Source organism: Alosa sapidissima, chromosome 19 (genome assembly GCF_018492685.1).
Source record: "Alosa sapidissima isolate fAloSap1 chromosome 19, fAloSap1.pri, whole genome shotgun sequence".
In the NCBI taxonomy this organism is placed as follows: domain Eukaryota; kingdom Metazoa; phylum Chordata; class Actinopteri; order Clupeiformes; family Clupeidae; genus Alosa; species Alosa sapidissima.
This window is the reverse complement of record NC_055975.1, coordinates 16,149,473-16,164,472: the sequence shown is the minus strand read 5'-3', so window position 1 is coordinate 16,164,472 and position 15,000 is coordinate 16,149,473. Positions and strand designations below refer to the sequence as shown.

At 46.7% G+C, this 15,000-nt stretch overlaps 1 protein-coding gene across 2 annotated transcripts in view; it reads right to left on the bottom strand.

The window, feature by feature from the left end:
- Positions 1–15,000, bottom strand: part of LOC121692689 (MAM domain-containing glycosylphosphatidylinositol anchor protein 1) — a 182,844-nt gene that overhangs the window by 135,971 nt on the left and 31,873 nt on the right. For both annotated transcript variants that reach the window (XM_042071495.1, XM_042071496.1), the window contains one exon: positions 2,553–2,692. In XM_042071495.1, coding sequence (XP_041927429.1) covers positions 2,553–2,692 — 140 coding nt within the window. The remainder of the gene's footprint in view (positions 1–2,552; positions 2,693–15,000) is intronic.

Below are 15,000 nucleotides of genomic sequence, written 5' to 3'. Positions count from 1 at the left end.
GGGGTGGGTGGGGGACAAGGATCACCCACCACACAAACTCACACACACACACACTTCTATCCTATCCCGAATCACTGAGCTGGTTCAAGGCTTCATCCGATGTGACAGGTTGCTTTGTGCCGGTGTCTGTGTGCTTCTCTCTCTGTGGTGCGACGCGCCTCCTGAAGTACAACTGGATTTGCCAAATGGCTTTCAAACCGGCGACAAGTTGCATTTGGAGAGTGTGACCTGACTGCTCCACAGCCGGCCGTGTGATATCTACAGTGATGTATGCAAGAGGACTGATCAAAACAAATACACACACACACACACACACACACACACACACACACAGGGCTTGTATAATATATGCTTCACAATAGACACCACCACATCTGGCCTGCTAGTGCTGATCTGCATGGAACATTTTGGAATTTGTAGTGATGTGAGTCTCATAATTGGAAGTTGCAATTATGCAAATGTCAGACAAATACATTATAAAAGATGTGACTCATGAACAAAATCATCAAAACATTTGTCAACTGTGATAGAGATGCAGGCATTACTGTCAGGGTGAAATTTGAAGGGTTATTCATGAGAGAAAATGAAATTAATATGTTATCAAATAACTTTATACTGACCAATTTTCACTATTAAACTCCTCAGACAAACTTCATATGACCTACTTTGACAGTGACCAAAAGAGTCAAAAGAAAGGAGCACGTATTTGTCTCTATCACAGCCAGTTTCGTGTGTGTGTATGTGTGCGTGTGTGAGTGTGTGTGTGTGTTCCCATGGTGAACACAGTGCAAGCAGTCTGCCAGATCTCCATGGCGATGCTGTGTCAGACAGAGCCAAGTAGAGTACCGAGCTGAATGGAGGTCACCATAGTTTCACATCACACATGCCCACCCTCTGCAGCAGTTAAGACATATCACACACACACACACACACACACACAAAAAAAAACACACACAAACACACACAGTAAATGCACTGATACATGCATATGTATGCACAGACACACATTAGACACTGGTTTATGAGGTTAACACAAACATTCATCACATACATACACACACACACACACAAACACACACATAAATTACTACATAAAAGAACAGTGTGTGTGTGTGTGTGTGTGTGATAGAGAGTGCTAATGTAAGAGGGTGGTATGCATATTCACACCTTTTATGTGTATCAGTGTGTATCCACACCCTGTGCGTCAGTGTTTCGTGTTTCTCCGTGTGTGTGTGTGTGTGTGTGTGTGTGTGTGTGTGTGTGTGATGGGCCAGGGGGTACAAGCCATGCTTAATTTATCATGATCTAATGCCAACAGACAGGCTACTCAGTGGACCTAAGCGTCAGAGGACCTCTCTCTCTCTCTCTCTCTCACTCACACACACTCACACACACACACACACACACACACACACACAGACACACACACACACACACACACACACACACACACACACAGAGACCCTGAAACCTCTATAGTTTTCCTCTGTGGCCGGCTGGCCTTGAATTTCTACTCACTTCCACACACACACACATGAACACACACACACACACACACACACACACACCACATACACACACACACACACTCCAGCATGAAGTACACCTCTTATCTCCCTTGCCAGAGGACTGACCTTGCCCTAGCTTTCCCAGAGTGCATTCCCCTCACAGCGACCTATGACCTTGACCCAAAACCCTGGAACAGGCCACTAAGGAGCTAATACTGCCAACCAGCCACTGCCACAGGCCAAGGGCCACTCATAAGCCGGTGCATACAGAGTGCATGTACATGTGTGTATGTGTGTACATGTGTGTATGTGTGTATGTGTGTGTGTTTGTGTGTGTTGTGTGTACCTGTGTGTGTGTGTGTGAGAGATAGAGAAAAGATAGAGTGTGTGTGTGTGTGTGTGTGTGTGTGTGTGTGTGTGTGTGTGTGTGTGTGTGAAAGAGACAGAGAGATAGAGAGAAAGAGACAACCTTCTCAGGCAATCTAAGGGTTGGCTTTTAATAATGTGGACTGTAAAAGAGTGAAGCTTACTTGACTAGAAGGTCATGTTATGATCCATTATTACAGGGACATACTGTAGACTGTAATTTCCAACTTTTAATTGAGTTGAAGCTAAGAATGGGCTGACTGAGCATGGAGATGTAGGTCTATCCGGAGGAGCCTCCCCCATTCTGTGCAGCCACCCCAGGGCTGTGTCAGGGAATAGCCAGGGGCATTCAGGCACTTTCACTCTCAACTGGCATCCCTACTGAGATTAGGGCTCACCAGCTCCTCCACCAGCACACACTAGATATGACCACAAAGCATGTGCATCCAAGTATCCAAGTGTGTGTGTGTGTGTGTGTGTGTGTGTGTGTGTGTGTGTGTGTGTGTGTGTGTGTGTGTCTGCAAGTGCTTTTTTGCCCATGTGTATGTCTGTGTCTGTGTGTTTGTGCATGTGAATATGTCTGTGTGTGTGCATGTGCATATGCATATGTAGAGAGATACAGAAAGGCAAAGTCAGAAACACAGAGAGAGAGAGAGAGAGAGAGAGAGAGAGAGGTACCTGTGGTCGTGGATGACCTTTGACCAAGCACTGAAGCACCAGAGTGGCTCCCTCCCGGATGGTGTAGATCCTCTCACTGATGTTGTCCTCCTTCACCACACATGCCTGCCCTGAGTGCACTATCTGAGCATTGGCAGGGGCTACAGGACAGAGAGAGAGAGAGACAGCAGGAGAGTCAGACCGATGGAAAGCCAGTCAGTCAGACAGTGAGACAGACAGACAGACAGACAGTATGGCAAGTCAAAAAAGGTGGACTTCATGGACTCTAACGAAGACACAGAAGTGTTGAAACATTAGTCAATTGCTGTGCATTACAATAAACAAATGTAAAAGCCATCTCTTTGTGCTCCAGTGAACCTTCTCCTTTTCCAGATAGTATGGCAAATTTCATCTCGATTTCGTTAATAAGCGAAGCACCTCCAAAAAGGCATAAACTTTCCACCCATCTCGGCCACCAAACAAAATGACCTTCCTAAAAACCAAACACGGCCGACTGCCATCGTCTATTGAGCGTCACGGCAGGCCGAGGGTTGTGCGGGAAGCATCTGCTCATGTTGCTAAAGTCAGATTAATGACGGCCATTACCCGTACAACGATCCCTGTGTTTGCACCTTTGGTGAATGGCCCCTCGCGACAAACCCCTGAATGCATCACACCCTCCGAAGAAAATGCTCTACTCAGCATCCATCCTCCCCCAAGTCGCCATAACTCAACGTGATTTTTCTCTTTTAATTCCGCGCGCGCGTATATTATCCATAAACACGTCCGCCCGTTTACATGTAGTAATTTCGCCGGGCAGCAGAGAAGTGTTTTATTGCCGACTGACCGGCGGTTGTGGTTTGAGTTATCGCGTCCCGGCTCTGATAGCGGTGATATGTCTGGGGTGGTGACCCGGTGGAAGAACTGATAACTGTTTCCTGGTGAAGGATGTTTTTATCGCCTCGTAACTTACTTTAACATTTCATCTCGGTTTATCTTTCAAGGGCACCGGAACAAAGAGAAAAACACAGACAGGAGCCAGGGTTTTTTTTTTTGTGTCTCTGAATAAGGCTAAAATTGCCTACCGCATCAGGAGTAAAGAGAAATTAAATGAGATAGAGGCAGAGAAAGAGAGAGAGAGAGAGAGAGAGAGAGAGAGAGAGAACAGAAAAGGAGAAAGTGAATGAGAATAGAATGAAGGCAACAGAGGGGGAACTAGATCAAAATTAAACAGGATAACAAGAAGGAGAGAGTGAGAGAGAAAAAGTGAGAGAGAGGGAGGGAGGGAGGGAGGAGAGGGGAAAGCAAACAGAGTGACAGATAGAGGAAGAGGGACAGAAAATGAGAAAGGGAAGGGGAGGTAAAGCGAGGCAGATGGCGAGCACACAGGTGAGAAAAGGTGAGGGATGTTATGCTTGATGGAGTGGCCCACTGAGACCTGCGCCAACACTGCTCCATGATGATGTGATTCTCATCGATCTGCAGCGGAAAGGCCCAGCATCCTTTCAGTACATTAACAGCTTCAGGATGCGTGCCCACACAATCCCCCATCAACCCCTCTTCCACTACTCACTCAGCGACACAAACACACACAACCACACTCACACACACATACACACACACACACACTTACGCATACTCACTCCCTCATTGACTCACACACATATACACAGTTAAACACACACACACACACACACACACACACACACACACACACACACACACACACACACACGTCCCCTCGAGACCACCTCCAGCTCACTTGAAACTTGTATAAGTGCTCGGACAAACACACACACACACACACACACACACACACACACCAGTCCCCTCAAGACCACCTCCAGCTCCAGTCCTGTTAATAGCCAAGGATGGGAGCATCACATCACGGATGCTACCCTGACTCCAGGTTCAGCGGTACCCAAACTCCACGTGTCCTCCCTCCACCTCCCATCCCCAGCACTCCACCGACCACCGGCCACTTACACAGCATCAGACAAGCCCCACAGCGGCAGCGGCCAGTGGCCAGCTATACCAGCTTTAACTGGACTTTGAAGATAGCCAGGTAGCGTAACAGTCAACATTCCCTGGAAGGGATCTCCAGCTGGGAGAATTACACCCTAACAGGATGGGAGGCGTGTGGGAGATGTAATTGTGCTGTGTGTGTGTGTGTGTGTGTGTGTGTGTGTGTGTGTAAGTGTGTGTGTGTGTGTGTGTGTGTGTGTGTGGTCACACAACACATTTTGCTTTTCACACATGATGAGCTACTGAGTGTCAAAATAATACGGTAATCATATTGCGAGTGGGTAACAAGTCGCCCTTACTGATTTTACTGTTTCTTTTCTACAAGTCTTGTCATCTAATATTATAGAGCAGAAATTATGCTCTCGCTTTCTACAGAGATGAGCACTATTCTCACATTCACCAATAAACCACTTGCAGCAGCATGAACACAAAGATGGATCATATTGAGGCTAGATAAATATATGTCACATTTAAACCAGTATCAGAGTATCAGACATGGTGTGACTTCTCTCAATTCATGAGACTGTGGCACATAAGAGTCAGGTCCTAGAGGAGAATTCTTGAGTAAGGTTAAGATCTAAGTGCACACAAGCAAAGGCCTTTAAGCTCCTAGAAATGGTTTGAATCTACTTGCAAAGACTGGATGAATACTCAGCCTTGGGTGATAACTAACAGCGGGGCTACACCAGAGTTGAAGCATTCCGCTTGTGGAGAGTAAAAATAGTTTTAGAAGACTGGTCTATTTTTATTATCATTATTTTTTAAATGTACGTGCTGCTATCACCTCTGGTGTGTCCGGTTGCATTGATTTTAGTGGAAGCTAATTGTTGCAGCAGGCGTTTCGCACACGGAACGGAGCCGTGTAAATACACAGTGTTCATCCTAATTCTACATTAAAACTCAATTCCAAATACTATGATTTGCCTGTTCTAATTTAAATGTATAATCTGGATGAATATTCAATATTAATAATCCTCACTACACTTTCTCTCTCTCTCTCTCTGTGCATATGTGTGTGTGAGTGTGTGTGTGTGTGTGTGTGTGTGTGTGTGTGTATGTGTGTTTCGGTGTTTGTGAAGTGAAGTGAAATGTTTGCATAACTGTGGATGTAATTGTGCATTTGCTTCTTTGTGTGTGCGTGTGTGCGTGTGTGCATGTGTGCATGTGTGCGTGCGTGTGTGTGTGTGTGTGTGTGTATGCTCACTGGAACATGTGAAGGAGTGAGTGGATGTCCATCTGTGGTTGTTTTTCTAGCAAGTACAGCACGGGAGAGAAACACTTCACTCTGATCTCAGATCAGTGAACGTGTAGAGCTGAGAGGTGGAGCAGGAGGTGGTGCTGAGGGTCTGTGTGTGTGTGTGCGTGCGTGCGTGTGTGCGTATAGAGCTAAGCTCCACTGCCTGTCTGGGAACATGACACAAATATAGAATACCTAAACACACACACACACACACACCTGTAGTCAAGCATATACCACACTTCAATCTCAGTGTTATGCATATACAGTAAATTCCTTGTCAGAAAAAAACAACAGGCTATACAGTACAGTGCATAGACTTACACAAGCACACCAGCACATACAGTACACATACTTCTCTCTCTCTCTCTCTCGCTCTCTCTCTCACACACATACACACACACACACACACAGACACACACACACACACAAACACAGACACACATGCACAGACACACACACACACACACACACACACACATATTTGGACAGCTCTGCAGTCAAACTGCATCTCGTTTAGGATATCACTGGAGCACTCAAGCGCTCAACCGAGTGATTAAAGCAGTGAACTCTTCTGGCATACCAAGCCATGTTAGCGCAGGCTCTCTCTTCTCTCTTTCTCTACCTTCTCTCTCTCCCTTTTTGCCCTCTCTCTTTCTCTCTCTGCCCTCTCTCACTTCTCTCTCCCTTTTCTCTCCCCCTTCTCTCTCTACCTTCTCTCTCTCTACCTTCTCTGTCTCTCTCTCTGCTTCATCTCTTGCTCTCCCTCTCTCTCTGCTCTATCTCTCTCTTTCTCTCTGCTCTCTCTCTCTCTTTCTTTCTGCTCGCGCTCTCTATCTCTTTCTCCCTCTCTCTCTTTCTATTCTCAGGGCAGGGCAGGGCAGGGCAGAGGAGAGTGCAGGCTAGCAGATGCTGGCTAAACAGTCAAGTGTGGAGGGCAGGCAGCAGGCCAAGGAGATGGAGCCTGTGGAATGTGGGATACAATATGTACAATATGTATGTGTGTGTGAGTGTGTGAGTGTGTGTGTGTGTGTGTGTGTGTGTGTGTGTGTGTGTGTGTGTGTGTGTCTGTCTGTCTGTCTGTCACCACATTTTATTTGTGATTGTGTGTATGTCAGCGTGTGTGTGTGTGTGTGTGTGTGTCAGTGGGCTTGAGGGCTGTGGTGTGGCTTACCCCTTTAGTCTTTAGTTTTTCCACTGTGTTTCCTTGGTCCCTACATGTCAAGTATGTTTCTCTATCCCCTTTCTCTTTCTGTCTGCCTCTCACTTTATGTTGATCTCTCCCTTTCACATACACACACACATAAAGGGAGAGAGAGAGAGAAAGAAAGAGAAAGAGAGGGAGAGAGAGAGAGAGAGAGAGAGAAAGAGAGTAATCCTTAACCTCTTTCTGTATGTTTGCTTTGCTTTATGCTTTCTCTTCGCTGTCATCTCTCTCTCACCACAGACACCCTGACACCTCCAAATAACCTTGATGGAACCTTCCGAAAAACACACAAACCTGGCTGTCCACACTGACTCACTCCTCTTATCAAGAGGAGTGTTGTGAGGGATTATACTGAATTTATTACATTCATTAGAGACATAAATGATCCAAAGCAGACAACTTGGCAGTTGGCGTCCTGACTTTTATTTATTTATTTTTATTTCATATTTTATCTTGAGTGTGCAGAGGCGGTATTGCCAGTAGTCCCATGCTTAAGTGAATTGATGACCAAAAGCTCTTGTTCGGTGACAAAATCCCATTGCTTTCTATTTAATCTTCCAAGTGTTTATCTTTCAGCTCACACAGTTTGTGTACATAAATCACAACAAAAGTCTTGTCAAGTATGGAAACCCCATGGGGTCAAACAACATTCATCTCCTCAGATCGTTTGGGGTTGGGGTGGGGGGGGTTACGAAAACATCTTTTCACAACAACAAAATATGCCTCCCAATCAAACCAGATAAAGTATTGGACATCAACTAATTCAACTAATGTGACAGTTATTGCTTTAGCTGGGGCGTTTTTATTGAGTGTGTGCGCGCTCATTTTGTTGAATTGCTGATCGAGATCGCAAGGAGAATCGACTGCAGGCTCTCCGCACAGTCGATACCTCTCACTGCATCTCAATACAGATCTGCCAGAGAGACAAACATAACTGGTGACAAGTCCCCCGACACAGAGAGCAGACACTCTGTGACAGTGGAGAGGAGGGCAAGCAAACCTGTCTGGGTTGAGCATGGGTTGAGCATACCTTAGCTTGTGAGCAAGTAGAGAGTGTGTGTGTGTTGTGTGTGTGTGTGTGTGTCCTGCATAACTACAGGTACATGTGCATGTTTATGCATATTGAATATGAAAGTGAATTAGTGGCATGAATTCCCAAGTGTGTGTGTGTGTGTGTGTATGTGTGTGTGTGTGTGTGTGTGTGTGTGTGTGTGTGTGTGTGCGTGCATGTGTGCATATGTGTGTGTGCGTGTGTCAAAGGAGGACACCTGGAAGGTCGTGAGTGCTGTCGTTAGCGCGAGGCGTGCACACAGTGATTGATACACACAGTTACTTTATCAGATCAATCCGTGCATACAAATGTCCCTGTCGGCTAATTCACTTATCTCTCCCTCTCTCTATACAGGCACCATAGACAGAGCCCTCTGCTGTGCAAACACCCCCCAACCATCTACACACAGATCATGCAGGCATAAGCACACTAACACATACCTTCAAGGTGAAAGACCCAAATAGTGAAAGACCCAAATAGTGTGAGCAGCTTTTAATGCAACATGCATAGGCATGACCTTGAAGAAGAAAAAAGTTAAACTCTGTTTCCTTTTTCTGTTGTTGATGGTGGTATTTCTTTTTTGAAAAAAAAAAAAATGGACTTTGCAGGGGCGCCTGAAAAAAAAAAGTAATTACACTCACTGAATAGAGGCAAAATACATTAAAATTCCTAAAACAAACTGAGTCACTGTCACAACTCTTCTAGAAGCATCTGCTGTGCAAGGCAAGGGGGCATGAAAGCGATAGAGAGAACCAATCAGGTGAGAGGAAGAGCAGGGACCCTCTTCATAGAAGTACCACTACATCTGAGCTCTCCCTCTTTCTCTCTCTCCCCTCTTTCTCTCTCTCCCCCTCCTTCTCTCTCTACCTCTCTGCACGGTGACAGGAATCGATCGGAGCGTCGGCCATCACAGCCAGGAAGAAAAAGAGCAATCACAACCCCGGAATAAATGCTCCAAAGCAAGAATCAATGGCCCCCTTTCTGTTTCCTACTGTTGAACTGCATGGCTAATGCTCTATGGCATTTGACATGAGACAGCAGCTCAGCGTTCCCCTGCTCCTTCTTTTCCTTTTTGCTTCCTCTTTTCTGTGACAGTCAGACACATACAGTAGACCCGACATCTGAGGAAACGTATGAGGAACCCTTGCAGTGCCTAACCTAATCCAGTGTAGGTTATGTAATAATCCCATCATGTAAAAATATGGTTTGATAGATTACTTTCATTTCATAACTACAACATTGTGCTTCAGTGCTTAACATTTTAATTGGTGTAGTTTCAATTTCACAGGTACACATAACCAAAATTCATAACCAAAGGTGATATTCATTCAGAGGTGCTAACAGCCCTTGACTGCGGGCGTCACGGTTGAGCATCCTGCCCCTTTAGTAACCTCCCCACAGAGAGAGTCTCCCTTTGTTGTTGAGAAGGAGATAAGAGAGGGTGAGAGAAGAGAATCCCAGGCTCAGGGTGCCTGCCTGCCTGCCTGCCATCCAGGGGAGCGCAGAGCCACCTGCAGAGGCTGACTAAGACGCTCTTCCAAACAACAAACAACAAGCCAATCTAGCCAAACAACAAGCCAATCTAGCCCAACAACAAGCCAATCGAGCGCAGCGCTCTGTGTTTATCACCCAGCAACAGCAACACACACACAGGCACAACACCACATGAACCTGTGTGCCAAGCAGGCATAGGAGATATCACCAAGCACACAGAGGTTACCAACAAAGCCATTTTTTCAGTAAACTAACCCAGGTATTAATTCAAGTAAATTAATCCATGTATCCTTTATAGATTGTACACTTATGCTTAGTGTATATATTAGGCTTCAGCACTTGTGTTTATAAGTGTAGTAAAATCACTGCCTTCTTCTAAGCAGAAAAGTTTTTTATCACACCATTGTTGCTAGTTGTGGTGCCCAACTAGCCTGGGTGTTCCCATGCTGCCTTGCGCGCGATTTGATTCACGCTGCTAAGGCAGCCTGGAGACCATGAAGCAAATTTTCGCCTGAGATAGGGAACCAATCACAGAACAGGTGGGAAAGCAAGACGATGATGAGCTATGCACAGACGCATTTGATAGACATCCGTGGCACCCAATAAACGGATCTGGGCATTTTTTTCAAATACGAGAAAATGAACGTTTGGTTCCCAGACCACGTCTCATTGAGAAGTGGTGGCGCTAGCCAGGCTAGTGCCCAACACATTTGAAATACATTTGAAATGTATTTTTATGACATAAAGCGCAACAAATCAACACAAGCTAAAAACAGTGCCTTACAACAGCAACGCAAATCAAGGTGTGAGTATAAACAATAGACTGTAGAAAAGAGGTATAAACACTCTCTCAGAGCTGGATGTTGGGCACCATGGTACGTCATCCACGTGAGCAGCACGTTGTTCAGTGCCTGGTGCACAGGGTTTGGCACAGGGCTTTGGGCACAGAGCATGTCTGCTCGCTAACTCGCCCCATGCAATGCTAACAACATACACCCCCACGTAGATACTGGATTCATTTTTCATTGCGCTGGAACTGACGCCAGTGAGCCTGAACCAGGAGACCTTCCCGCTCTTAGAGAGAGAGAGAGAGAGAGAGAGAGAGAGAGAGTGAGAGAGAGACCGGCGGCAGCAGCAGCAGTGAATCACAGCAGAGGAGACCAATCAGAGCGAACGCAGAGCAAGGGGTTGGAGGAGGTCGCCTACCAGGCATGTATTTTTCATCACCCCTCATTCATCCAAATGGGTTACCACACCGCGCTGCAAATATGCAATCAGTGGGACGCATGGGGACATGCAGTATGGAGGAGTGTATATGCCTGAGCAGGGGTCATCTCAGCCTACATAGAGACATCACTGCTGCAGGGGTTCCCCAGGCCACTGGGGCGGCGATAACACAGGGGATAGGGGGAGAGAGAAAGAGAGAGAGAGAGAGAGAGAGAGAGAGAGAGCAGAGGGAGAGGAAGAAGAGAGAGGTATGTAGGAATGAAGACAGGATTGGACTGGTGACGCGCAGGTAGGAAGAACAAAAAAATCCATTTTACTTTGCAGTGTGTGTGTGTGTGTGAGAGAGAGAGAGAGGGGGAGAGAGAGAGAGAGAGGGAGAGAGAGGGGGAGAGAGAGAGAGAGAGAGAGAGAGAGAGAGAGGGAGAGAGGAAGGCTTAGAGGCACAGGACAGCTCCTCTCGTGATGGGGTACCACGGCAAGTGTACTCTTTGGCCTCTTTTTCACCACTCCACTCTCAGCTACCAGTTACCCACTAGGGCAGGGGACTGTCTACCAAACACACACACATACACTCCAACACACACACACACACACACACACACACACACACACACAGTGTGAGCGTATAACACAGAGAGAATAACACACTCCATGGTGCCAAGGTCCAAGCAAGCTGTGTTGAATCAGGCTGTGAGTGAGTGGATTAGGAGAGGCCTGTTCAAACAACACAAAGAGCCATGCCAACCGTGCCTCAAGGGCACCAGAGAGAGGATGAGAGAGAAAGGGGAAAGAAGAGAGAGAGAGAGAGAGAGAGAGAGAGAGAGAGGGAGGGAGGGATGGATGGAGAGGAGAGGAGAGTGAGGCCTGGGGCAGGAACAGGCAAAGGGAGAGCTGGACATCACGCTGTGGCGCTAAAATGCGTTTTTGTTTGCAGTTATATCACGACTGGGCCTACCACCTCTCTCTCTCTCTCTCTCTCTCTCTGTGCCAGTCAGCCCCAGCAGGCCATAACAGAGCCACGTCCACCAAAGTAATCACAGTTCTTTTTACACACAAACACACACACACACACACACACACACACACACACGGGATGTCAGCCTACTGACGTCACTGTTGTCTCTGGCACCGCCACAAGGCACCCGGGTCGAATGCTGTCAAGAAAAACCCCGTTCCTCCCCCTTGGCACCCAGGTGAAGCGGTGGAGGGGGGGGGGGGGGGGGGGGGGGTAAAGAGCCCTCCTCAGAAGCCCGCTTCACCCTGGCTTGGCATCCTAACACAAGAGGGCAGGGTGGCTACACCTCCGCCACGCTGGAGCCCCCCCGTTGGTGAGAGATGCACTCGTTTCATCCCTCGGAGGAGAAGGTGGAGCAGGAGGAAACGGGGGACAAAGGCGACCTGATTGCGGCACAATTAGTGAAGAGAGGAAGAGAGAGAGAGAGAGAGAGGGAGAGAGAGAAGGAATGTGAAGGAGAGGGGGAGAGAGTGAGAGAGGGGAGTTTTGGGGGAGACGCACGCGTTATCGGAGAGGAGGTGGAGAAGAAGAGGTTCAGTCCACAGCAGGGGTCCACACACTAATGACAGGAGAGGCTCTCATCAAGACCTTCAGAGAGAGAGAGAGAGAGAGAGAGAGAGAGAGAGAGAGAATGAAAGAATGATAGAGGGGTGAAGAGAGTATAGGAGAAGGGGAAGGGGGGGGGGGGGGGCGCAACTTGTTTGTGGTCGAGTCCTCGCCCATGCTGTGAAGGGATGATGAGATTTCGCGCAGACATTGAGATGAAAAAAGCAGGCTGAGACTTTAGATCTTTGCCTCCGAACTGACAGAAGAGAGACAGCAAGATCGAGTGAAACAGAGAGAGAGAGGAAGAGAGAGGGAGAGAGAGAGCAGAGAGAGAGAGGAGAGAGAGGAGAGGAAAGAAAGAATAGGGTGAGGATGAAACAAAAGTGAGGCGAGAACTTGCGTGACTGACTGGCATTCTCTTTGTGAGGAGTGCGCCGCATGGGGGGAAAAAAGCAGCCGTCATGTCTGATGCGGGGTGCTGTTGCACGCGCTTGCTGTGTGTCAGCTATCTTTATTAAGACTTATGTTGACGCAATGACCAGAGCTAGACATCACATTCAGGTTCAACCCCCCCCCCCCCCCCCCCCCCCCCCACCCCTCCCGAGTTCACTCAAGCGGCTCCTGTTGACTGTGTCTGTCGATCAAGTGTAAATTAGCACGACCCCTGACCACATGACAGCTGAACTGGCGAGTGAGCTAAGCTAGATCGAAGTATGTGTGATACTGGGAAGCCGGACGGGGACATTTTCCTCTCTGGACATTCACAGCTCTGATACTGACCAGTAAATGATGATAATTGGTGGTCAGTGAGGGCAAGTGCTTTATATAGCACACTTAATGCAAAAAGACAAGTGCTGTACTGTAGGTGTGTGTAGGTGGATGAGTGAGTGTAGTCTGTACTGTATGTAGATAGAGTATACAGTAAGAGTTAATTTAAAACAGTTATGTAAACTTACAACAATACTGTAAAAGAATAAGAAAAAAAAAACATTAACTACAATATGAAACTCATTTGTTTTTTAAACCTTTTCAGATCTGTTAAAATAACCCACGCCCTTTGATCAAACAATTATTCCAAATTGATACAGGCCAATAGCAAAGGACATCCATTTTAGTCCAACACTCAAACCCACATGTGATGCTGACAGGCTCGGGCAGCATCCACAGTGTGATAAATGCCTGTCAGAAAGCACACATTCACTCAAGAGCCAGAAAGAACCAGTTGCAAGAGCTACAGTAAAACCCAGCAGCTCTGCTCTGGTGCAAGAGCTAAAGCCCAGCAGCTCTGCTCTGGTGCAAGAGCTAAAACCCAGCAGCTCTGCTCTGGTGCAAGAGCTAAAACCCAGCAGCTCTGCTCTGGTGCAAGAGCTAAAACCCAGCAGCTCTGTTGACTTTTCGATGAAGCATTTGTAGACATGGTGACATTAGCATTTTATGGTTTGAGTCAGGGAAAACAGAAACAGGGACATGAATCAGTTTCTGGCAATATCAGGTGAAACAGATTGAGTGACAGCTTCTCTCTCGACTGTAATGAAATAACGAGCATCAAATTAAATGGAGATAATGGAGAAGAAAAACTTGGCTCAAAACACATCAAAGATTGCTTAGGATTCACAAACATGAACACATGCCCATTTCAAGTGGCTATTTATAGGCACATTTAAAATCATATTATTCAGTTGATGAGGTATTCTACCACAAAGTCACAGAAAGGCAATTACATTAAATAAACACCAAAGTTTCAGAAAACCTGGTTTTAGTGTCAACTTTTACAAAGTGGTTTTAGAAAAAAAAACACAAAATGCCGCCAATGTGTCAAATACCAAAACAAAAACAAATGGGCTTGTTTGGAGGATAAGAGTTGGGTGTGGTGCCTGGAGTGGAGCGAGGGTTAAATAAAGGGTAGAAATGACACCTTATTAAATTATATTGTGTATCTGGGCCAGTGGCACTCAGTGGGAGCAGCTGTGCTCTTTAGAAAGGGCCGCGTCCGTGCGCTGGCACACACTTACTGTACTCACTGTTGCCTTTCTGACTGCAGGAGAGGTTGTGCAGGCCGCCACAGCTTGGTGTGTGTGTGTGTGTGTGCGTGTGTGTGTGTGGGAGTTTGTTACATTGTTTAAGAGCTGTGCTGCATTCAATGTGTGTGTGTGTGTGCTTCTACTTCTGCATACGTGTTAGTGTGTGTGTGTGTATGTGTGTATGTGTATGTGTATGTGTATGTGTATGTGTGTGTGTGTGTGTGTGTGTGTGTGTGTGTGTGTGTGTGTGTGTGTGTGTGTGCCTGTTTGAGTGCACATGCATGCACGAGTGAAACATGGTTCGGTACTTACTAAACAGTGTAAACTGTTATGCGGTACATACCAGTGACGTCAGGGCTTTTAGGTCAGACAAAAATTTAATTGCAACTGCGTGTCGGTTCAGCTGTCCGACTATCAGCTGAACAACACAAAATATTGACTCCTGAGGAGTCCAGACTTCTCACTGCAGTCCATGCAGAGGAGAGAGAAACAAGATCAATCCTATTGAGTGTGCTCTGTTGTCTGAACCACGCTGTTTAATAATAGAAACCCAGGCAGAAACACACTCTTTGTGCAACCCTAACTACAATGAGAACGCTGCAAAATCACACCAACTAAGAATCAGTCATGGGGGAGAGATTTACGT